Source organism: Macaca nemestrina, chromosome 12 (genome assembly GCF_043159975.1).
Source record: "Macaca nemestrina isolate mMacNem1 chromosome 12, mMacNem.hap1, whole genome shotgun sequence".
Classification (NCBI taxonomy): domain Eukaryota; kingdom Metazoa; phylum Chordata; class Mammalia; order Primates; family Cercopithecidae; genus Macaca; species Macaca nemestrina.
In genome coordinates, this window is record NC_092136.1 from 47,199,796 (window position 1) to 47,224,451 (window position 24,656).

At 41.6% G+C, this 24,656-nt stretch overlaps 1 protein-coding gene across 1 annotated transcript; it reads right to left on the bottom strand.

Moving 5' to 3' along the window:
- Positions 1 to 72: 72 nt before the first annotated feature.
- On the bottom strand, positions 73 to 24,454 carry LOC105486986 (lactate dehydrogenase A like 6A). Its single transcript, XM_011750214.2, has 8 exons — positions 24,130 to 24,454; positions 23,565 to 23,699; positions 16,084 to 16,201; positions 14,445 to 14,618; positions 3,988 to 4,161; positions 3,136 to 3,253; positions 1,978 to 2,101; positions 73 to 1,201 (listed from the first exon to the last, which is right to left on the bottom strand). The coding sequence occupies exons 1-8, from the start codon at positions 24,265 to 24,267 to the stop codon at positions 1,037 to 1,039; spliced, it is 1,146 nt and encodes a 381-aa protein (XP_011748516.1). The 5' UTR covers positions 24,268 to 24,454; the 3' UTR covers positions 73 to 1,036.
- Between the last annotated feature and the right edge of the window lie 202 nt (positions 24,455 to 24,656).

Below are 24,656 nucleotides of genomic sequence, written 5' to 3' on the forward strand. Positions count from 1 at the left end.
AGTTTCGTCTTCATGGTGAGTGATTCTGTAGCCAAGTTTGTGACCACCCAATGAACTATGTAGCTACTGTATGTCCTGCAGAGCTCATCCAGAATAGAATGTTCTTGATCAAAATGAGAGTGCTAGAAGGCTCATGAGGCTATAAAGGAAAGTATATTCCGATTTGGGATGTTATTAAGATAATTAGGCAGCCCATTCTACTCCCAAGAGAAGAACGACCAATTTAATCTGTTGTCACCAAGGGGTTTACAGCTTAAGACCTTTCCTGTAAAAATTAAAATGCACTCATAAAAGTTACCAGAAGAAAAACCAGCAAGGTCAAATCAAGGTTTTATCTAATGTTAGGAACATTTAGATTACTTTGTGTGTGTGTGTGCATATATATATTTTTATTTTTACATTGTAGAGGAAATTAAAGCTTTTATTAAATGGCATGTAAACACAGGTATTAAGCCATAGAGAAGAATTACTATGCACCTGATGAAAAGAATCAAGATTTCTATAACACAGCATACACATTCTCATGGACCAGATGGCAGTTACGTATACATACAAGGCAAGTACTAAAAGATACCAAAAACATCTTTGATGCCATCACTTTTGTTTGGAAAAAAAAAAAGAAGTGTCGTCCATCATCTGGATACTAAATCAAAGCTAAGGCCAAGCACAGTGGCTCGCCCCTGTAATCACAGCACTTTGGGAGTTCAAAACCCCATCTCTACAAAAAAATACAAAAATTAGCCAGGCATGGAGGCACACACATGTGGTCCCACCTACTCTGAAGGCTGAAGTGGGAGGCTCATCTGAGTTCGGGAGATCAAGGTTGCAGTGAGCTGTGATGGTGCCACTGCATTCCAGCTTGGGTAACAGAATGAGACCCACCCAAAAAAAAAAGCTGAAAGGCTACACTAAATAGGTCACTCTTTCCTCTATTTTTCCAACTTTTAGAAATTCAAATTTATTTTAAAGTTTGACATATACAATTCCATAACTACTATTTCATCTTCAATCTATAGAATGGTAACTTTAAGCAACTTTAAAACTTGAGTTCCTTCTGAATTTCCCAGAGTGTTTCTGCACTCTTTTGCAAGCAGGCCTCCTCTTCAAGGGTCAGTTTCACTTTTATGAGGTCTGTGATGCCATTCTCTCCCAGGATACATGGGACACTAAGGAATATTTCTTCATTTATTCCATAGAGGCCCTGAAAGTAAAGACTTAAAAATTATTCCTTTTTTAACTTTTAACAAAGGTCTGCAATATGAGAAACAACAGTTGTGAGGTGAATAACAGATTGGTAGTACAAACTATGGCAGAGTACCAAGACAGAGAACAATTTAAAACATGATAAGACATATTTATTGTTCAGTTTCAACCCACCATCTCTCCACATGGGCCCCAGCCTCCTGCCATGTTTGCTGGGGCCCACCCTTCTTTCCTCATCTCCTTACTCCACTTCCTATCAAGAGACCACTTCAAAATTCCTATGACTTTATTTCCAATGATTTAGATCTCTCTTGTTTTATAACCTCTCCCATTTAGACTAGCAGAAGGATCTCACCCATGCCCCAACTCCCCTCTCCCCAGGAGACTGCTAATTCTTTTGTGTCTAGTGCTTTTTTCCTAGATCTCTTCATTGGACATAATCGAAACGAAGAGAACAACTCCAAAGGTACCAAGGTCTGCCCATAGTGGTTCCCAGTGTTTCCAGATACTGGTAGAGTCAGATCACTTAGTTAAATAATCAAGTTGCAAAAACACTTACTTTTATCTAATAAAAGGAAATGTCACGCTAGACCAGGACAAAGGTCTATAAAGATAGACTCTTTCCCCGATCTCCCCACTCTTCAGCAGCAAAGAACAGACTTCAGGAAGAGAGGTTCTTCCACGAGATCAAACCCAAAACCGGAGTGTCTCAAAAATGTTATTTACCCCTGTTTTATGTTGAAGTTAATGATTTTTCAAACGTGAATGTCCTACCTTACTTAGGGTAGAAACTGGATGCACTCTCCTGAGATTCTTCAGAATACTTTCTGTTAAATCAGCTACAGATAGGCTAATGCCCCAAGAAGTATAACCTTTCATTTTGACCATCTCATAGCCACTGTAGTTAGAAGAAACCATAAACATAAGTTAGTTGAGAAGATCCACTTGTCATTGAACTTCCACTTTATAGCATCCTATCTAACAATGCCACAAAACTGCAATGACTCCATCAACAACTTCTCCTAGAAATTACTTGGAGTATGTATGCATTTTTTTCTTAAGTCTTGCTCTGTCGCCCAGGCTGGAGGGCAGTGGTGCAATCTCGGCTCACTGCAACCTCCACCTCCTGGGTTTAAGCAGTCTTCCCTCCTTAGCCTCCTGAGTAGCTGGGATTACAAGCATGCACCACCATTTGTGGCTAATTTTTGTATTTTTAGTAGAGCTGGGTTTTCACCACGTTGGCCAGGCTGTTTTCATACTCCTGACCTCAAGTGGTCTGCCCACCCTGGTCTCTCAAAGTGGTAGGATTAGAGGCATGAGCCACCACGCCTGGCCATATGTATGCCTTTTTTAGGGAGGGTCTCAGCTGGAGTGCAGTGGCACCATCAGAGCTCGCCTTGACCTCTTGGGCTCAAGCAAGCCACCATACGCTCAGCTAATTTTTTTTTTTTTTCGTAGAGATGGGGTCTCCCTATGTTGCCCAGGCTGGTCTCATACTCCTGAGCTCAAGTGATCCTCCCACCTCAGCTTCCCAAAGTGCTGGGATTATAGGCATGAGCCACCATGCCTTGCCACGGTGGTTAAACATTAGAGTTACAAGTACAGAGATGCAGAAATTAATATGGAATTAATTCCACCACTAACAATAAACACTATATAGCAAGTGTTTGAAAAAATACATTGTCAGTCAACAAGTGAGCCCCTACCATGTGCTCAATACTGGGTTAGGCTCAGGAATGAGCAACATAGAATCAGTCCCTGACTGTTGAAGAATTTATAATCTGGTGAATATGATCACACAAAAAAGCAGAAGTGCAAATAAAAATATGGGAAATACAACAACATATACTTAAGGGACTAATCTCAACTTTCTAACAGAGTTCAGGCTCACAACTTCTAAGGTACTGAAAATGTGAAACTAGCGTGTATTACCTGGAAATCACTTTTTTGTGGACATTTTCCCACTGCTCAGGATCTTTATCAGTTCCTATATCTGGGTTCAGATCCTTCAGAGGGACACCAGCAATGTTCACACCACTCCACACAGGAACTAAGAAAGAGATACCCAAAATCCCACTTCTTACAACATAGTATTAGCAGGGTTTTGGTTTTTGACCTTAGCAAAACTGTTATGAGTGGTTTTCAACTAGGAATGTTCTGATATCTGAGCCCCACTCCAGATATTCTAAATCCAGATCTCCACAGAGGGGGATCCACAATTCTATTATCTTGGCAAAGATTCTGCAAATAAGAAAATTGCAGTTTTAAACTTTCCACTAAGAAGTTTTAGTTTTTCTACCTTTTAAGTCTTTTTCCATAGCCAAGGTTTATATTAAATAGATTTCAAAGGTTTTTTAGCCAGAAGACACTAAGAGGGGAGAAAAAGACTATTACCACAGTACTCTTTCTCTTCCCTCTTACATTCTTCAGTTATACCCATCCCTTAATCTGAAGAATGCCTACTACATGAAGTACACACTGCTGACCTTTGTGAACTAGAGTGTCCCAAATTAAATACAAACTATATCGTGTTACTTAGTTCTCTATTTAAGAAAAGCATTATAATCCTAGCCATCCATATGTAGGATTATAGTGTCAATCTCACATTTTTCAAATCTGTATTTTTTGTTATTTTAAAAATAAGTGTAGTAAAAAGTTACTACTAAAAGGGCCTAAAGTGGAATAAAGTCTTTTCTCCCCTCCCAGGAGCTACTTTGCATTAAATGTCTATATGATTGGTAGGAAATAGATATTGCAGAGGCTCCAATCGTGCCTCAGGCTTACCACTTGAGTCGCCATGCTCTCCAAGGATCAGCCCATGACAGCTTTCAGAGTGGATGCCAAGCCTTTGCCCAATAAAGTAACGAAAACGAGCAGAGTCGAGATTACAACCACTTCCAATAACACGGTTTTTGGGAAATGCGCTCAACTTCCAGGCTACATAAGTTAAGATATCCACTAAGAAGAAAAAGTTCATATCAAGAAACGTCCTCATCTGCAAGGATACGTTTTTTAGATTTACCTAACTTAAAACTAGTAAATCTGATGTTTTGTGGAGGGGGCCAGAAACATGGTTTTCTATCCAACCCCAGCTATATCCCAACTCTAAGAATATCTACCAAATAGAAGTAATGAAAAACCTTTTTGTTGATACTTTGCATAGCTTGGTATGCAGAAACACAGAATGTTCACTCCACAGAAAATTCTGAGAAATATGAATAAACAAATACTCTTATCAAGTCTTTCAGATAATTTTGCTCAGAGAATAACCCATTTTCAACGAAAAGCATAGTTAAGAGGGGAACAGAGGGATGGGCACAGTGGCTTACACCTGTAATCCCAGCACTTTGGGAGGCTGAGGTGGGCGGATCACGAGGTCAAGAAATTGAGACCATCCTGGCCAACATGGTGAAACCCCATCTCTACTAAAAATAGAAAAATTAGCTGGGCATGGTGGCATGCACCTGTAGTCCCAGCTACTCAGGAGGCTGAGGCAGGAGAATCGCTTGAACCTGGGAGGCAGAGGTTGCAGTGAGCCGAGATCACATCAGCTGCACTCCAGCCTGGCGACAGAGCGAGACTGCATCTCAAAAAAAAAAAAAAAGGAGTTGGGGAGAACAGAAAGAAACAAGTATAAATCCCAGCTACTTGGGAGGCAGAGGTGGAGGGATCCCTTAAGGCAAGCAATCATTCAAGATCATCCTGGGCAATATAGCAAAACTGCATCTCCAAAAGGAAAATAAGCCAGGCCCGTGGTGCCATGTGCCTGTTGTTCCAACTACTTGGGAGGCTGAGCCAGGTGGATCACGTCAGCTCAGGAGATCAAGCTGCAGTGAGCTACTATCACACCACTGTACACCAGCCTGGGCAACAGAGCAGGAACAAGACCAACTGTGTCTCTGTCCCAGTAGGGAAGGGATAAATTTTTGACACAGTGTGATATTTGAGTGTCAGTTATTTTAAACATTATTAGCTTTATCAGAATTTTTTTCTTGAAGTTAATTTTTAAAATGATAATACCAAAAAGAAGGTCAGTGTAGCTATATTAATAGCAAATAATAGAATTTTCAACAAGAAAGCATTAATGGGGGTAGAGATAATTTATGTATAATATGTATATAATATGTAATATATATGTATTATCTCTTATGTATCATACACATTTATGTATTATCTCTGTATCCCCACTAACATAATTACATTATATACAATTACATATAACATATGTATTAAACATGTATTCTCATTAATGTATGAGATACATAAAACAATGCAACAATTTAACAACTGTACATTTATATATACTTAATATAGCCTCAAAATATATGAAAAAAATTAGGAACTGTAGATTTGATTCATAAGCATAGCAGACAATTTTAACATACTTTTGTTATAAACTGATTTATAAAGTTAATTTTGCAAAACTAAATAAAATTAATAAGTATAATCAAAGATCATCATGCCCATTAAAGTCCATAATACATCAGGAATTGTTTTTTTTACAAACACTATTATCTGGATCACAAAGTGTTAACAGACTTTAAAGAACTGATCAGACAACCCAATTCAGTTATATCAGAATCAACCACAATAAAATTTTTTTAAATGTTGAAACATACACTTTTTTTTTTGAGACAGGGTCTCGCTCTGTCACCAGGCTGGAGTGCAATGGCGCGATCTTGGCTCACTTTCTACCTCTGCCTCCTGGGTCCAAGTGCTTTTCCTGCCTCAGCCTCCCGAGTAGCTGGTACTACAGGTGTGTGCCACCACGCCTGGCTAATTTTTATATTTTTAGTAGTGATGGGGTTTCAGCGTGTTGGCCAGGATGGTCTCGATCTCTTGACCTCGTGATCCACCCACCTTGGCCTCCCAAAGTGCTGGGATTACCGACATGAGCCCCTGTGCCTGGCCCCAAAAATACACTTTTAAATGACTCATTGAGTTAAAGAGGAAGTAAGACAAGGGATTACAATATATTTAAAACGAAAATACAAAGTACCATGAAACAAAGTTAATAAATAAAATTGTATATGGTGATAAATTTATTTTATTTTATTTTATTTTTGAGACGCACTCGTTGCCCAGGCTGGAGTGGAGTGGCGCGATCTCTGCTCACTGCAACCTCCGCCTCTTGGGTTCAAGTGATTCTCCTCCCTCAGCCTCCCAAGTAACTGGGATTACAGGCACCAGCCACCACGCCCGACTAATTTTTGTATTTTTAGTAGAGGTAGGGTTTTACCATGTTGGCCAGGCTGGTCTCAAACTCCTGACCCCAGGTGATCCACCTGCCTCGGCCTCCCAAAGTGTTGGGACTACAGGCGTGAGCCACTGCACCCGGCCTAATTTATATTTTTTAATGCATTTTTAAAACAAAGATTTTAAAAAATCAGTGACAAGCGTTATTTTAACAGTAAAATAAAAGGAAGGAAAGAGCATCGAATAGTAGGAAAAATTATTTTTTTAATAGAGACAGGGTCTTGCTATGCTGCCCAGGCTGGACTAACTCCTGACTTCAAGCAATCCTCCTGCCCCAGCCTCTCAAAGTGCTGGGATTACAGATGTGAGTGACCATGCCCAGCCTAAAAAATATTTTTTTAAAAACAGCATCAGAGGCCGGGTGCGGTGGCTCATGCCTGTAATCCCAGCACTTTGGGAGGCCAAAGCCAGTGGATCCCCTGAGGTCAAGAGATTGAGACCATCCTGGCCAACATGCTGAAACCCCGTCTCTATTAAAAATACAAAAATTAGCTGGCCATGGTGGTGCGCGCCTGTAGTCCCAGCTATTTGGGAGGCTAAGGCAGGAGAATCACTTGAACCCGGGAGGCGGAGGTTGCAGTGAGCCGAGATCGCGCCACTGCACTCCAGCCTGGCAACAGCGAGACTCCGTCTGAAAAACAGAAAAGAAAAGAAACATAAGTCATCACCAGGTGTGGTGGCTCACTCCTGTAATCCCAGCACTTTGGCAGATTTAATATAAGTACTCACTTAAATAGTAGAAATTAGACACTTAAAAGATATGAAGATGACATCTTTTGTCCTCTAAAACAATGTTTTCTAAACACGTAGTATTTCCATTAATGTAGAAGTTAGAGCTTCTGTTCCCTGTTTAATACCCATTGACGGTAAAAAGTGATACTGAAACAGTCTGATCATACCACTATTTAAAATGGTAAGCATTCATTCTAATACCTGAGATGGAGAGAAGTATGTGTAGAAATGTCTAAGTTTTCTCACACATAAAGCTATCAAGTGAAAAACCTCAGTCAGTCATGCTGGGCCTTAAGAGGTTCGTCACCTGCCATTGAAATGCAAGGGGATTGGGGGACCTCCACCAGGCCCTGGGTCTGGAACTGAGAAAGTGACCTGTTTTAATTGGTAAACTGAAAACAGAGCAAGTAACTCAGCTGTGTCCCAGGGTACCCAACCACATTTTTGAGGTAAATGACTATAGATTTGAAGAAAAGGTTAAACTTTTCCTAAATCTTTGATCTTCAATTGTTTAGGTTCTCTTCCTGTATTATTTTACATCCCCTCCCTTACCGTACTGCCTTCTAAATTTTCCATTTTCCACTTCTATTTGGTCATTTAGTTCATGTAAATAATTAGTTACTGGAACTTTTTAATTTGTTTAAAAAAAAAAAAAGTCCTAAATACTCTTAAATCAACAGTTACAAACCTCCATAAGCCATTCTGGGTAGATTTTTCTTTGTAAAATTTTTTTTTTTTTTTTTAAACAGAGACAGGGTTTCACACTATTTTGCCCAGGCTGGTCTTGAACTCCTGGGCTCACGCAATCCTCCCACCTCAGCCTCCCAAAGTGCTAGGGATTTTAGGTGCGAACCACCACACCCAGCCTCATTCTGAATAGTTTTGAAATTAATACGTAGTATTTGTTATGTCTTGTGCTCCACATTTCCACAGTAATAAACTAAAATCCTATTTTAAAATAATGTCAACAGTGTGTTATTTATCATTGAAATAAGATCTGGATGCAATTTTTTATTTTATTTAAAAAACCTGGCCAGGTATGGTGGTTCATGTCTGTAATCCCAGCACTTTGGGAGGCCAAGGCGAGTACATCACTTGAGGCCAGGAGTTGGAGACCAGCCTGGCCAAACATGGCGAAACTCCGGCTCTACTGAAAATACAAGAATTAACTGGGCATGATGGTGCGCGCCTGCAATCCCAGCTACTTGGAAAGCTGAGGCACAAGAATCACTCGAACCCAGGAGGTGGAGACTGTAGTGAGCCAAGTTTGTGCCACTGCACTCCAGCCTGAGTGACAGAGCAAGACCCTGTCTCAAAAAAACAAAAACAAAAACAAAAAAAAACAAAAAAACCTTCTAAAATGTACAGTTGTACGTTTCTACCACTACATGGATAAAGTTATGCACTTAGGTAAGATAAATTAATATTTAACATAAAGAAACCCTAATTGCTTGTTTTAATTTTTAAAATTTCACATTCATATCAGCATAATAAAATATCATATATAAACTAAAACAAAAATTCTTAAAATGGACTGCAGTAGGTCAGTGAGTGAAAATAAAACACTGTTGAAATGTGGCCAGGCACTGTGGCTCACGCCTGTAATCCCAACACTTTGGGAGGCTGAGGTGAGCAGATCTCTTGGGGTTAGGAGTTTGAGACCAGACTGGCCATCATGGTGAAACCCCATCTCTACTAAAAATACAAAAATTAGCCAGGCGTGGTAGGTCACGCCTGTAATTCCAGCTACTTGGGAGGCTGAGGCAGGAGAATTGCTTGAACCCGGGAGGTGGATGGAGGTGGCAGTGAGCCAAGATCACCCCACTGCACTCCAGCCTGGGCAACAGACCGAGACTCCATCTCAAAAACAACAACAACAACAAAAAAGTGTGCTAGGTAAATAAGTAAATGTGAGTATTGCTGTGAAGTTAGTAATGTTTTAAAAATAGCACCACAATCATCGTAACTATTAATACATTCAGTTTTTATCCATGATTTGCCAAAGTAAAAATTGGCACATCCTTTAAAGGGAGATTTCTAAAGGAACTTAAGAACTTCTAAAAGTGTCAATGGTGATTCATTTAAATGATACTTTTCCTGACCTTAAAATTCTGATTTGAACTTGCACTCCATTGTGTAGTGATGCTGCCTCTAAATATTACACATGTGTGAAGCCTTTCCTCTACTACAGAATCACTAAAACCAAGCCTTGAGGACTGTGGAGACACGGGAGCTGCATCTGAAGGCAGTCCTGCATAGGAATTAGTACCTACACCTGAGAAACCCCTCTCTATCCAGATTGCTCTCAGAATTACCTTTTCTTTCACCAAAATTTTAGTTAAATATTACCATTCAGTGCCACACAGTGGCTCACGCCTGTAATCCCAGTACTTTGGGAGGCCAAGGCAGGCGGATCACTTGATACCAGGAGTTCAAGACCAGCCTGACCAACATGGTAAAATCCCATCTGTACTAAAAATACAAAAATTAGCTGGGCATGGTGGCACGTGCCTGTAATCAGCTACTTGGGAAGCTGAGGCACGAGAATTGCTTGAACCTGAGAGGCAGAGGTTGCAGTGAGCCAAGATTGCACCGCTGCACTCTAGCCTGGGCGACAGAGAGAGAGACTATCTCAAAAAAAAATAAATATTATTCAGGGGGGAAAAAAATCTTTCCTGAGTGGTATCAATTTTTGGTAGCTTAATAATGCTAATTTAAAGTTGTCAGTTTTTTGTTTTTTTGTTTTTTTATAAGAGTAATGAAGTTAATTGTTTCTTTTAACTTTTGAAGCACCTGAAATTTTGAAGATGATTCTTAGTGAACCATTTTAACAAACTCACTAAAATAATGGAGAAGACTTTCTTCAACATGATTCTAATATCAGAAAAAGTTTTCTAAATAGATATAGAAGATATATTTGATAGTGTGTACTATAACTGCATACACTATCAAGCAAATACAGAACTAAGCTGTTAAATCATTTGAGATTGAGATTTTTTGATTTTTTTCCTCATTTTTACTGCTCTTAATGGCAGACAGCCAGTATATAAAACACAGAAAAAGTATCCTCTGAATGTGCTTATTAGAAATATTAGTCAATAAATTAAATATTCTTTAATAGACTTCTGCCATAATGCACAGAGAAGCATCTTTTGCAAATGTGCTTCTAAAATCTGCGGTGGGAGTGTGGTGGGCCAGTTAATGTCGCCAAGCAAGTGATGCTTAGTTTGTGTTTCCTCATTTGTTATCATATAACCTTAATGATGTGGGACTTTGAGGGTGGAGGCTTTTTAGTGCAAATTAAAACAAAGTAGGTTGGGGATTCATTTCACATTTACTGTTTGTATTAACTTACTGTCCCTACAGACGTCAGCGCCCTGAATGGTTAGAGAAATTAATGAAGTAGCTCCATCAGGTGCCTTCACAACTCTTGAGTCCTATCAGAATCTCTCCACAGCTCTCATTTCAAAAATGACACTGTGAGATTTCAGGATGTGAAAACACTTACTGGAAAGTAAGAAAATATAAAATACTATTATACAATGTGATAATGTATCATCAGCTTGTTATTTTCAGTGTGCTTCCATGTAGCGCCAGACTACCATTTCTGAATTTTGGATTTGGTATTTTTTTTAAAGAATCAAACTCTTAAAAAGAGCAAATGCTTACACCAATAGCCTGTATGAAGGAAAATTTATGTGAAAGCCAAAGATATGCATGCAGTTAAATATATAAATAAATATCTCAATGCCATACAAAAAGAACTTTTGATAATCTATTAACTACTTTAAAAAAGAAAAAACAGAGCCTCAAACTTGTGGGACACCGTTAAGCACACCAACATATATATGCATGTATGGTAGCACCAGAAGGAGGGAAGAGGAGCAGAAAATTATTCAAAGAAATAACAGCTGAAACTTCCCAAATAGAAAAACATTACACATCCAAACCAGGTGCAGTGGCTCATGCCTGTAATCCCAGCACTTTGGGAGGCTGAGGTGGGCAGATCAGTTCGGGTCAGGAGTTCGAGACCAGCCTGGCCAACATGGAGAAACCCCATCTCTACTAAAAATACAAAAAATTAGCCAGGAGTGGTGGTGAGTGCTCATAATCCCAGCTACTCAGGAGGCTGAGGCACGAGAATCACTTGAATCCAGGAGGCAGAGGTTGCAGTGAGCTGAGATCACGCCATTGCACTCCAATCTGGGCCACAGAGCAAGACTCCGTCTCAAAACAAGAAGAAGAAAAAAAAAAAAAAAAAAAAACCTATACATCCAAGCTGCTCAATGAATTCCAAGTGGTATAAACTGAAAGACTTTCACACTTCGACACATCATAGTCAAACTGTTAAAAGCCAAAGAGAAAATATTGGAAACAGCAAGAAAAAAACAACTTATTAAATACAAAAGAACCAAAATAAATCAGCAGCAATCCCTATCAAAATCCTTGTTGGTTTTACTTTAGAAATTGACCAGCTGATTCATAAATTCATAAGGAAATGCTAAGGATCTAGACAAGCAAAAAAAAAAAAAAATATATATATATATATATATATATTATGGTTTACAGCTTTTTGTTACTACATATGTTTTTCTCCATCTTCTTTCATTTTTAACTTAATATATCATGAAGCTCACTCCATAGTAGTATTTATAAATATGTTGATTACTGTAGCTTTGTGGTAAGTTTTGAAATCAGGATGTGTTAAGTCCTCTGACTGTTCTTTAAGATTATTTTGGGCCAGGCATGCTGGCTCACACCTGTAATCCCAGCACTTTGGTTACGGGTTTATATATATATATATATATATATATATATATATATATATATATAGAGAGAGAGAGAGAGAGAGAGAGAGAGAGAGAGAGAGAGAGAGTCTTGCCTTGTTGCCCAGGCTGGAGTGCAGTGGCGTGATCTCAGCTCACTGCAGCCTCCGCCTCCTGGGTTCAAGTGATTCTCTTGCCTCAGCCTCCAGAGTAGCTAGGATTACAGGTGTGCACCACCATGCCCAGCTAATTTTTGTATTTTTAGTAAAGATGGGATTTTGCCATGTTGGCCAGGCTGGTCTCGAACTCCTGACCTCAGGTGATCCACCCGGCTTAGCTCCCGAAGTGCTGGGATATGGCTGGGCGCGGTGGCTCATGCCTGTAATCCCAGCACTTTGAGAGGCTGAGGCAGGTGGATCACCAGACATTAAGAGTTGGAGACCAGTCTGGCCAACATGATGAAACCCCATCTCTACAAAAAATACAAAAATTAGCCGGGCAGTAGTGGCGTGTGCCTGTTATCCCAGCTACTCTGGGGGCTGAGGCACGAGGATCGCTTGAACCCACGAGATGGAGGTTGTGGTGAGCGGGGATGGTGCCACTGCACTCCAGCCTGGCAATAAAGCGAGACTCCGTCTAAAAAAAAAAAAAAAACCCATAACCAAAGTGCTGGGATTACAGGTGTGAGCCAGCATGCCTGGCCCAAAATAATCTTAAAGAACAGTCAGAGGACTTAACACATCCTGATTTCAAAACTTACCACAAAGCTACAGTAATCAACATATTTATAAATACTACTATGGAGTGAGCTTCATGATATATTAAGTTAAAAATGAAAGAAGATGGAGAAAAACATATGTAGTAACAAAAAGCTGTAAACCATAAAAAATGTAAATGGTTACCTATAAAGGGATGGAGGCTATAGGGGAAAGGGCACAGGGACAGAAGCTGGAGACTTGGAATAATTCCTGTTCTCTAGAATTGATGTTGGAGCCATGTGAATATTTTATAAAACTGTGAAACAAAAGTTAAATAGTTCTTCAGCATCGAAATTAAAATGAATAAACTTAATCACGCACTCAACTCAGTTTTGGTCGCACAGAGAAAAACTATTCCAAATGATTTTAGAATACAGTAATTTGAATATCCCTAAACTACTAAGCTCAAGACTCATAATCTCTAGCTGTTTGACATTTCCTCTGATCATTTCAGGTATCTTGATTTTTCTCCTCTATATTTAACATCCCCACCTCCTTCCCTCACTGACTCCCACCCGATCGGTAAATTTACCAACCCAGTTAAATGAAACTACCATTCGTTCAGTTACTCAAAGGAAAAATCTAGAAGTTATTTTTTATTCCTCCCTTTCCCTCACTACACACAATCTATCAGCAGTCCTGCACATGTTATCTCCAAAGTCTATTTTGCGTTTGGCCACCTTGTACATGCACCAGTGAGGAGTCTAGTACAATTCTGGAGAGTCAGGCAGGAACTATAGCCCTGCTTTCACTTCTCAAACAGTAATGTGGAAAGCAAACCTCAGCCTTTAGAATATAAATCTTGAACTCATATGATTAAGCATATTATCTTCCCATACACACCACTTTTTTTTTTTTTTTTTTTTTTTTTGGAGACAGGGTCTTACTCTGTCACCCAGGCTGGAGTACAGTGGCGCAATCATGGCTCACTGCAGCCTTGACCTCCCTGGCTGAAGCAATCCTCCCACCTCAGCCTCCCAAGTAGCTGGGACTACAGGCATGCTCCACCATGCCCTGATAATTTTTGTATTTTTTTTTTGTAGAGATGGAGTTTTGTCATGTTGCCCAGGCTGTTCTCAAACTCCTGGATTCAAGCACTTCACCCACCTTGGGCTCCCAAAGTGTTGGGATTATAGGCGTATAGGTGTGAGCCACTGCACCTGGCCTCACACTAGTATTTTTTTAAAGTCATTATAGTATATACACTGATTACAACTGTGCAAAGTACATATTACACTAACAAAACAGAGATTCTGGAATTATATTGGTAGTTTACGATTTAATACTCATTAAATTCTTTTTCTCTTCAAAGTTACTAAACCCACCCCCAAAAACTCCTTCACTGAACAGTGAAAATAAAGCTGACCTATGTAGCCATAAAAAAACAAAATCATGTCCTTTGTAGCAACATGGATGCAGCTGGAGGACATTATTCTAAGCTAATTAATGCAACAATAGAAAACCAAATACCACATGTTCTCACATATAAGTGGGAGCTAAATATGTGGGTGCACATGGACATAAAGATGGGAACAAGTGACACTGGAGACTACTAGACAGGGAGGGAGTGAGGACGGCAAGGGCTGAAAAACTATTAGGTACTTCGCTCACTACCTGGGTGGCAGGATCAGTCCTACCCCAAACCTCATCATCACGCAGTATACCCATGTAATGAACCTATACAGCGTACTCCCGAATTGAAAAGTTGAAAATGTAAAACAAAACTGACCTGGATTAGTAACAATAAGCAGTTTGCAGTGAGGGCTATATTGGGTAATATTGGGAATCATTAATTTAAAGATGGACACATTTCGCTGGACTAAATCAAGGCGTGTTTCTCCTTTTTTCTGGCGTGCACCTGCTGTGATAATCACTAGATTGGAGTTTGCAGTGACCAAGTAATCTGGGGAAAGATTAGAAGAAACAATCGATTATGAAAGAAAACATCTGGCATTTAAGTATACTTCCTGTTCACTTCAATCACCACACTATGTTTACCAAAGAGCAGGTTCCCTTAAATCTTCTAGTATGCCCAGACTACTTTTTAATTTCAGGAAATTAGCACTAAGTTTCCCTTGTACATTTTTTTTAATTAAAAAAAAAAAACCTAAGTCATGCGCAGTGGCTCACGCCTGTAATCCCAGCACTTTGGGAGGCCGAGGTGGGTCAATCACTTGAAGTTAGGAGTTCAAGACCAGACTGGCCAATGTGGCAAAACCCCATCTCTACTAAAAATACAAAAATTAGCCAGGCACAGTGGCGGGTGCCTGTAGTCCCAGCTACAAGAGAGACTGAGGCAGAGGTCACAATGAGCCAAGATCACACCACAACACTCCAACCTGGGTGACAGAGCAAGACTCCATTTCCAAAAACAAAAACCTCCTAAGTTGGGTGCAGTAGTGCACCTGTAGTCCCAGTTACTTGGAGGCTGAGACCAAGAGGATCACTTGAGCCCAGAAGTCCAAGTCCAGCCTGGGCCAACATAGCAAGACACTGTCTCAAAAAAACACCTCATCTCCTAAAATACCTTTTGTATTATTTAGACGAAGAGGTCAAAATATGGATTAGTCTGGCAAGAATACTGAGAGATAGATGTGGTGTGAACAGACTTTTGAATAGGGAATTGTTGGTTCATTCATTTGTTCAAATAATTATCTCCCAGGTGCCAAGTGAATAAAGTACAGTAGTGAAGAGCTTAGGCTTTGGACTCAAACAGAACTGAGTTCAAATCCCTACTCCATCACTTTTTTTTTTTTGAGACAGAGTTTCACTCTTGTTGCCCAGGCTAGAGTGCAATGGCGTGATCTTGGCTCACCACCACCTCTGCCTCCCGGGTTCAAGCGATTCTCCTGCCTCAGCCTCGTGAGTAGCTGGGGTTACAGGCATGCACCACCATGCCCGGCTAATTTTTGTATTTTTAATAGAGACAGGGTTTCTCTATGTTGGTCAGGCTGGTCTCAAACTCCCAACCTCAGGTGATCCGCCCTCCTTGGCCTCCCAAAATGCTGGGATTACAGGCGTGAGCCACCACGCCCAGTCCTATCACTTTTAATTAACCTTAGTTCAGAGGTACATCATCTCTTAAATAGAGTTGTGCTTAGGTCAATGTCTCACACACAATAGGCAGTCAGTTCATTGCAGCTGTCATGGTAACTGCTATTACTGCTGCTCACAAGGAACTCAGTCTGGTGCTGTGGGAAACCTTGCAAAGTACAACCTAAGGATCTGAACATGTTATGAGAGCACAGAGTAGGGAGCAACTAGCCTTATCTGTAAAAACTGCAGAGGTCAAAAGAAATAAAGATGATTTTCTTGGATATTTGTTCATGTATATTAGAATATTTATAGTATTTAACTATGACATTAACCTTTGCTGGAGACAATATTTGGCATTTTCATAAAAGGGCTGCCATGTTGAAGATCCATTGTCTCACCCTTCAGTTTGCCTTCATCAGCATCCACAAGGACAAGTTCATCACTCAAACCCTAAAACACATTATTAGTCAAATGGGTGAGTGTATCTCTTGATTAACTGGAGAATGAAAGAAAATTCTTATATTGGTGATCTGTGTCTAGCTTGTGAATTATCAAAATCAAAGGAAACATAATAAATGATCTCATCATTTCATCATGATATAAAAGTCTAAACCAGAAAAAATACAAGTTACAAAGAGGAACGTTTCAGCTCATCATTAGGAAAACAAAAACAAACTGCGTAGTAAATAGAACAATCTCTGAAAGTAGTCAGCAGCCCCATTTCCCATTTCAGCCGAGGCTGCAGAGTGATAAAGTAGGGCTTCTGCTGAAGGAATTTCTCACCAGACCATGGGCTTCTTGAGAAAAGGAAGTCATTCATCTCCAGCCATCTGGTGCTTACTTATCATCCACCTGGCACAGAGGAGCTCAACGTTTTTTGAATAAATGGTATCTTAGTCCATTTCCTGCTCCTTATAACAGAATGTATGAAACTGAGTACTTTATAAAGAAAAGGAATTTATTTCTTACAGTTATGGAGGCTGAGAAGTCCAAGGCCAAGGGGCCGGCATCTGGTGAGGGCTTTCTTGCTGGAGGAGACTCTGCAGAGTCCCAAGGCAGTGCAAGGCATCACATGGCAAGGAGGCTGAGATTGCTAAATTCAGGTCTCTTCCTCTTCTTGTAAAGCTACCATTCCTACTCCCCTGATAACCCATTCATCCATAGATTAATCCATGGCAGAACCCTCATGACCCAGTCGACTCTTAAAGGCCCCACCTCTCCATACTGCCACATGGAGGATTAAATTTAAACATGAGTTCCAGAGGGGACAAACATTTAAACCACAGCAAATGGATTAAAATATAAGGCTCCTTCCAACTCAAAAATATTTTAGTTCTATAGTCAGACAGTTATTACCTGCAGAAACCAATTCGTACATAATTTATATGATGCTACTTTATATGTAGGAAAGGAGAGAAAATATAGTTCTATTTAAAAAAACAAAACAAAACACTAGAAATACAAGAAACTGATTCAAATAGTTGCCTCAAGTGGATGCTAAGGAAAGGTTGGATGGAAACTAGTGTGACTTCTCCATGTATGTATCTTTTCTTTTTTCGAGATGGAGTCTCTTGCTCTGTTACCCAGGCTGGAATGCAGTGGTGCAGTCTCAGCTTACTGCAGCCTCCACCTCCTGGGTTCTAGTGATTCTCCTGCCTCAGCCTCCTGAGTAGCTGGGATTATAGGCATGTGCCACCAGGCCCAGCTAATTTTTTTGTATTTTTAGTAGAGACAGGGTTTCACCATGTTGGCCAGGCTGGTCTCAAACTCCTGACTTCAAGTGATCCACCTGCCCTGGTCTCTCAAAGTGCTGGGATTATAGGCGTGAGCCTTAATCCTCACCCTGCCTTGTATGTATCTGTCTGAATTCTACTTTTACTTTTTGTTTCTGAGACAGGGGCTTGCTCTGGCCCCCAGGCAGGAGTACAGTAGCATGATCTTGACTCACTGCAGCCTCAACCTTCTCAGGCTCAGATGATCTTCCCACCTCAGCCTCCTGGGTAGCTGGAACAACAGGTGCTTGCCACCACATCTGACTCATTTTTGTATTTTTTGTAGAGATGGGGTTTCACCATGTTGCCCAGGCTGGTCTCAAAGTCCAGGACTCAAGTGATCCGCCTGCCTCAGCCTATGAAAATGCTGGGATTACAGGCGTGAGCCTGTGCCCAGCCTACTTTTTTTTTTTTTTTTTTTTTTTTTGAGATGGAGTCTCCCTCTTGTTGCCCAGGCTGGAGTGCAGTGGTGCTATCACGGCTCACTGCAACCTCCACCTTCCTAGGTTCAAGCAATTCTACTGCCTCAGTCTCCCAAGTATCTGGGATTATAGGCGCCCGCCACCACGCCCGGCTAATTTTTTGTGTGTTTTTAGTAGAGACAGGGTTTCACCATGTTGGCCAGGCTGGTCTCAAACTCCTGACCTCATGATTCACCTGCCATGGCCTCCCAAAGTGCTGGGATTACAGGCATGAGCCACCGTACCCAGCCTTACTTTCAAACCTTGTAAATGTATTACCTTTTAACTACATATTCTTTTATATTTATTACATAATATATTTTTCCTTGGAGGAAAAATAGCACCTTTGTGTTAGTGCTGAGAAGTAAATGATCAAGGCGGGGCATGGTGGATCACGCCTGTAATCCCAGCACTTTGGGAGGCTGAAGTGGGCGGATCACGAGGTCAGGAATTAGAGACCAACCTGGCCAATATGGTGAAACCCTGTCTTTACTAAAAATACAAAAATTAGCCAGGCATGGTGGCGCGTGCCTGTAGTCCCAGCTACTCAGGAAGCTGAGGGAGAAGAATCGCTTGAACCCAGGAGGCAGAGGTTGAAGTGAGCCATGATTGCACTACAGCACTCCAGCCTGGGTGACAGAGCGAGATTCCGTCTCAAAAAAAAGAAGTAAATGACCAAGGCCGGGCGCGGTGCCTCACGCATGTAATCCCAGCACTTTGGGAGGCAAAGGTGGGCAGATCACCTGAGGTCAGGAGTTCCAGACCAGCCTGACCAACATGGTGAAACCCTGCCCCTTCTAAAAATACAAAAATTAGCCGGGCATGGGGGCACATGCCTGTAATCCCAGCTACTTGGGAGGCTGAGGCAGGAGAATCACTTGAACCTGGGAGGGAGAGACTGCCATGAACCAAGATCAGATTGGCCATTGCACTCCAGCCTGTGCGACAGAGTGAGACTCACTCTCAGAAAAAAAAAGAAAAGAAAAGAACCAAGCATCCATAATTTAAGCACATATCCAATTCACATTGTTAGAGCTTTTTACCTTTTTTCTTTTTTGAGACAGGGTCTCACTTTGTCACCCAAGCTGGAGTACAGTAGCACATTCATGGCTCACTGCAGCATTAACCTCTTGGGCTCAAGCAAGCCTCCTGCCTCAGCCTCCCAAGTAGCTAGTACTACTAGCAGGTACCACTGCACCTGGCTTTTTTGAGATGGAGTTTCTGCTCTTGTTGCCCAGGGTGGAGTGCAATGGTGCAATCTTGGCTCACAGCAACCTCTGCCTCCTGGGTTCAAGGGATTCTCCTGCCTTAGCCTCCCAAGTAGCTGGGATTACAGGCATGTACCACCACCATGCCCAGCTAATTTTTTATATTTTTTGTAGAGATGGGGTTTCGCCATGTTGGCCAGGCTGGTCTCAAACTCCTGACCTCAGGTGATCCACCTGCCTTGGCCTCCCGAAGTGCTGTGAGGCCACCGTGTGCAGCCACCTAGCTAATTTTTAATTTATATTCATTTATTTATATTTTAGAGACAGGGTCTTGCTTTGTTGCCTAGGCTGGTCTCAAACTCCTAGGCTCAAGTGATACTCTTGCCTCGGCTTCCCAAAGTGCAGGATTACAGGAATGAGCCACTGCCTGGATCCAGCCTGGATCTTTTTACTCTATTTGAATTACTGGAAATTCAAAGCCAAGCGCTTTAAATTTTAAACTAGACTACAACTGATTAACCTAGAAGTCTAAGCTGTATTGCAAGGAACAGGTTGTTGCTTAATGAAATGCCAAAGCTTCTTGGACACTCAGAGATTGGAGTCATATGGAACAGTATTACATGGCATTGATAAAGTTATCTTTGAAAGGCAGCTTTGAAAATGTATCATAACCCCAGGAGCAAGGAACATAAATAGCCCAGATCTTGGTTTCTAATACTATTATCCAATAAAAGGAACCAAGTTTCCTTGGAGAAAAAAGGCTGATTCTAGGAGTGGTGCAGAAAATATACAAGATGAAGAACCAGAAACATCTTGAAATGACAAAGAGTAAGGAAGCGTTCAAAACCAAACAAAACTCTATACTGATGTAGTATGTCAAAGGCACACAGCAGGCAACTTCAAAGAATTACCAATGGCCACAGCTGGAACAAATTCATACAGAAGTATTAGATTATAATCCAAAGTATAAAGTAAGACCCATGAGTGCATAGTGATATTAACAAATGATTGAATTAATAGGGGAGGAAGGATAAATCTCCCACACAGAAGAATTAAAATAATTCTCCACCCCGTAAGTGTAGGCTGCATATAGGGACTTTCTTCCAAAGAGACCAGTATGGAAAGGGGGAAAATAGTAACTTTACAGTAGAGAAACCTGATAAACACAGTCTCAGTCAGGTAACCGAGGTCAACATCAACACTGAATCATGATAGTATGTACCCGGGATAAGATGTGATGAAAAATGGCACTTTATATGTCTTCCTCCCCAAAACCCAAAACCTTGGTCTCACCATTAAAAAAAACCCACCAAATTCCAACAGAAAGGTGTTCTACAAAATACCTGACTAGTACTCCTCAAAACGCTCAGTCATCAAAGACGAAAAATCTAAAGAAACTGTCATAGTCTAGAGGAGCCCAAGGAGAAACAGTGACAATGTCATGTGGTATCATCCTGGATGGGATCATGGAACAGAAAAAGGACATAGGTAAAAACTAAAGAAATCTGAGTAAAGTGTGGACTTTATAGTTAAAGGTGATATGTCAATATCCATTCTTTCATCATGACAAATGTACCACACTAAGGTATACAATATGTATTAGAGTTCTCTAGAGGGCCAGGACTAATAGGATAGATGTATATATGAAAGGGAGTTTACTAAGGAGTATTGACCCACATGATCACAATGTGAAGTCCCACAACAGGCCATTAGCAAGCTGAGCAGCAAGGAAGCCAGCCCAAGTCCCAAAACCTCAAAAGTAGGGAAGCCAACAGTGCAGCCTTCAGTCTGCAGCCAGAGGCCTGAGAGCCCCTGGCAAACCACTGGTGTAGGTCTCAGAGTTCAAAAGCTGAAGAACTTGGAGTCTGATGTTTGAGGGCAGCAAGCATCCAGCATGAAAGAGAGATGAAGGCGGGAAGACTTAGCCAATCTAGTCCTTCCATGTTCCTCTGCCTGCTTTTATCCTAGACGTGCTGGCAGCTGATTAGATGGTGCTCACCCAGATTGAGGGTAGGTTTGTGTCTCTCGGTCCTCAGACTCAAATGTTAATCTCCTTTGGCAATACCCTCACAGACACACCCAGGAACAATACCCTGCATCCTTCAATCCAATCAAGTTTACACTCAATATTAACCATCACACCATACTAAGGTATAATGTTAATAACTACATGTGGAGTATAAACTATTATCCTTTCAATTTTTCTGTAAATCTAAAACTACTCAAAAAAAAAAGTCTATAAAAATATATCCTAACAATCTCTCTGGACTCTCTTTCCTTATAAAAATGAAAGTAAACAGAGTATCCCATCTTTATATTCACAATCCAGTGCATTTTCCATTTTAATGGGCATCTTTGAGCAATTCTTTCATCCAACTACTAAATATCAATTACAGGAGGCACTGATCTAGATTCGGGATACATCGCTGAAAGAGAATACAAGTGGATCTCACATTACACTAATTAAAGTTTATGTATTACGGTATAACTCAGTAGTTTTTAAAGACATTACTGTTTCTCTACTAGGTTCGTGCCATAAATTCCTGACAATAAAATCCTGAACAATTCCTTTTGAGAATTCCTTATCAGCAAGGAGTTTTTAGGCTATCACCATCTCCTTGAATGACAGAAGTTGCAGTGTCTAGGGCAAGGACAGGGAAAGATTAAAGTGAGCCTTAACCTGAGGCTTTATAGGGGGATTATGTACCCTATTTCCTAAGATATTCAAATGCCATAGTTAGCAACATACTAGAATTCAAGTTCTAGAAGCAGGAGGTGACTGGGAAAGTTCTGCTTCATACCTTTACAGCAGGGAGCATCACTGAGTTTGGACAATGGGTGCTACAGGTGGCATTTTAAGCCTCCAGAGGTAAGCCCCCAGTGGAGCCTATGGATACTCTTACATGCCTAGTGTGGCCTGTACCTCCCATCACCAGTTGCAATGGAATGCACTCCTATCCACCACCTCCACCCGAGATCTAGGACCTCCCATCACAGATAGGGCCATGAAACAGGTGCAGCCCCATGGTACTGCCCTCTCCTCGGCCCCTGGAACCTCCCATCAGAAGCCCCGAAATTCCCTCCACTCCTGCAACCAAAGCTAAGCAGCAGCTGGCAGAGGTAGGAGTTCCAGGGATATGGCTCAGTCCCTCCCCAAATGGCCCTTCAAAGCAGAGGTGATAAATAAATATTTTATTTCAAGCTTTTCTGTATATATTACCTGTATACTTATTCATGCAATTAGAGATAGTCTGTGCCTTTTTTCTCCTCTAAAAAATAGGTCTAATATTTACTTTTCAGGGTTGTAATATTGGATAATTTATAAACATATTATTATTACTGATGTTTAAAAAAATGTGTTGGGCAAAGCAAGGTGACTCACGTCTGTTATCTCAGCACTTCAGGAAGCTGAGGCCTCCTGCTTGAGGCCAGGAGTTTGACAGCAGCCTGGGCAATACGTGGAGGCCCCATCAATCAATGAGTCACAGATGCGTTGGTTTTCACCTGTGTGCATTCTTCATTAGCAGTGAGGACACTGCTGATAAAGGCATTACAATAGGTAGGACAAAATGAATCATGGGGAATTTGTATGGCTGGCAGGAGCAGCAGTTGGCTGCGGCCGCTATCCTTAGTGCCACAAGGTCACTATGTCATCTAGATATGAAACCCAGAGGCAATCCTTTAAATCCAATGAATCATGCCAGGTTTAAAGATTATATAAAAGATGGCTTAAAACATTTTACAGATACTTCATTAATAAAAGTATAGCTCAAAATGTCTTATGATTTATTAAAACTTTATGGTAATAAAGTTCGTATCAGGGTAATATTCTTAGAAAGGGGTCAGAATCCTTTTTGGCCTCTGTCTATAGCCATTAAACTTTGTCAGCTGTATCAGTACTAAGAACAGCTAAACACTAAAACTAAGCTAACGTGAACAAGGAATGAAGGGAAATAAAGATCTAGAGACTAGGAAATGGGAGAGATATTTCAAGGAAAAAAGATTGTATTTTGTGCTCACAGGCTGCCTACCATCACTGACATGCTTGTATACTCTTTTCTGCCACCTCTTTCTACAGTTTGTTTTGTGAGCTGAGTTTCCAAATCAAGCAAAGGGGTACCTCATATTGTCATTATGTGAAAGCGAAATGTCAACATACTTTCACAGAGATGCTTCTAACATATGATATAATACTATTTTAAAAAAGGAGCGCCCTCTGGGTGGAACAACTAAAAAAAGGGCACCTTTTCCTCTGGTGCCCCTTGTACTGGATCCCCACTCATCCCTTGAACTGGACACAACCTGCACAACCATACACTGTGGCCTTGCCTCCAACCGAGGTGAACCCTGTGGTGCGGAGCACATAACTTACTTTTAATAAGATGCTGATAGCACAGGCCACACCAACCGATCCAGTTCCTACAATGGAGATCTTATTGTGATGAATGGCCTCCTCTTTCGTGAAATTCTTAATAAGTTCACTCTTGACAGTTGCCATCTTGGAAACCTAACAGTGAAGACAAATTGCACAGCCATTTCTAAGACCTGAAATTGGAAATGGCTTGGAATTCCAAGACCTGTGGTGAGAGCGCGTAGGGAGAACTTCTGGGCCCCCGTGTGGAAGGAGGTGCAAGACCGACAAATCTGACAGCAAAGAAGCTGGGTAGGTTCTGGCCAGGTAGCTCAGCATCCATGAAGCGGACCAGGGGAAGGAGAAGAAAGCGTGAGTATAGTTAAGAGGAATTAAGAGAGAGAGAGGAAAGGAACAGGGGCTGCTCCACCAAACATGAAACCACAGCTGGGACGGCTCTCCGTCCCGCAGCTGACCCCCTTTTCTCTCCCCTCTACCCTACTTTTCCCCCAACCTCCAGTTCGCAGCTCCCGGACTGCGCCGGGGTCCGCAGGTCCAAGTGCGAGGTACTTCTGGCGACACTCACAGGGGTGAAGGGCCACCCGCGCCTGAGCAGGTCACATGCCGCCTGGCGGAGACACGGAACCATCCTTGGGCAAAAACAATTCGCTCCCGCGGCGCCCGCTCGCTGGCTGCTCCCCAGGACTCTTGCAGCCCAGCTCATGGCCACTCACTCAAGAGTGAAGAAAGAGAATGGAGGAAAGCGGCGTTACAGCTCCTCGAGGCACGAAGGAGATGAACCACCAACTAATAGACGCCGGGTCACCTCCTTACTGCAGCTGCGCGGACCGCACCCAGCTCGTGCAGGCATCGCAGGTGTGATGCTTGGCAGGTGTGAGGCCGGAAGCGGGCTGTGAAGCACCGCACCTGCGCCTCTTCCTGCCCGCCCCGCCCCCGCGTGCTGGTGGGCGCGCTGCTGTGTCGGTGGTTGGCCGGCTGCAGAAGGCGCCCGAGGTGAGGCAGGCACAATGCAGTGCACGGCCTCTCCTGTCCGGTGGAGTTGTTTGCCTAGAACCCATCCACCAGAGAGCCCAAGTAATTTTATTTCTAACC

Coding starts and splice junctions, on each gene's coding strand:
- LOC105486986 (XM_011750214.2), bottom strand. CDS start 24,267: ATGAGCTGGGCTGCAAGAGTCCTGGGGAGCAGCCAGCGAGCGGGCGCC. Junction 4,162..14,444: donor GCTTATTGTTACTAATCCAG/GTCAGTTTTGTT, acceptor TTTTCTTCTTAG/TGGATATCTTAACTTATGTA. Junction 1,202..1,977: donor CAGTTTCTACCCTAAGTAAG/GTAGGACATTCA, acceptor CTTTACTTTCAG/GGCCTCTATGGAATAAATGA.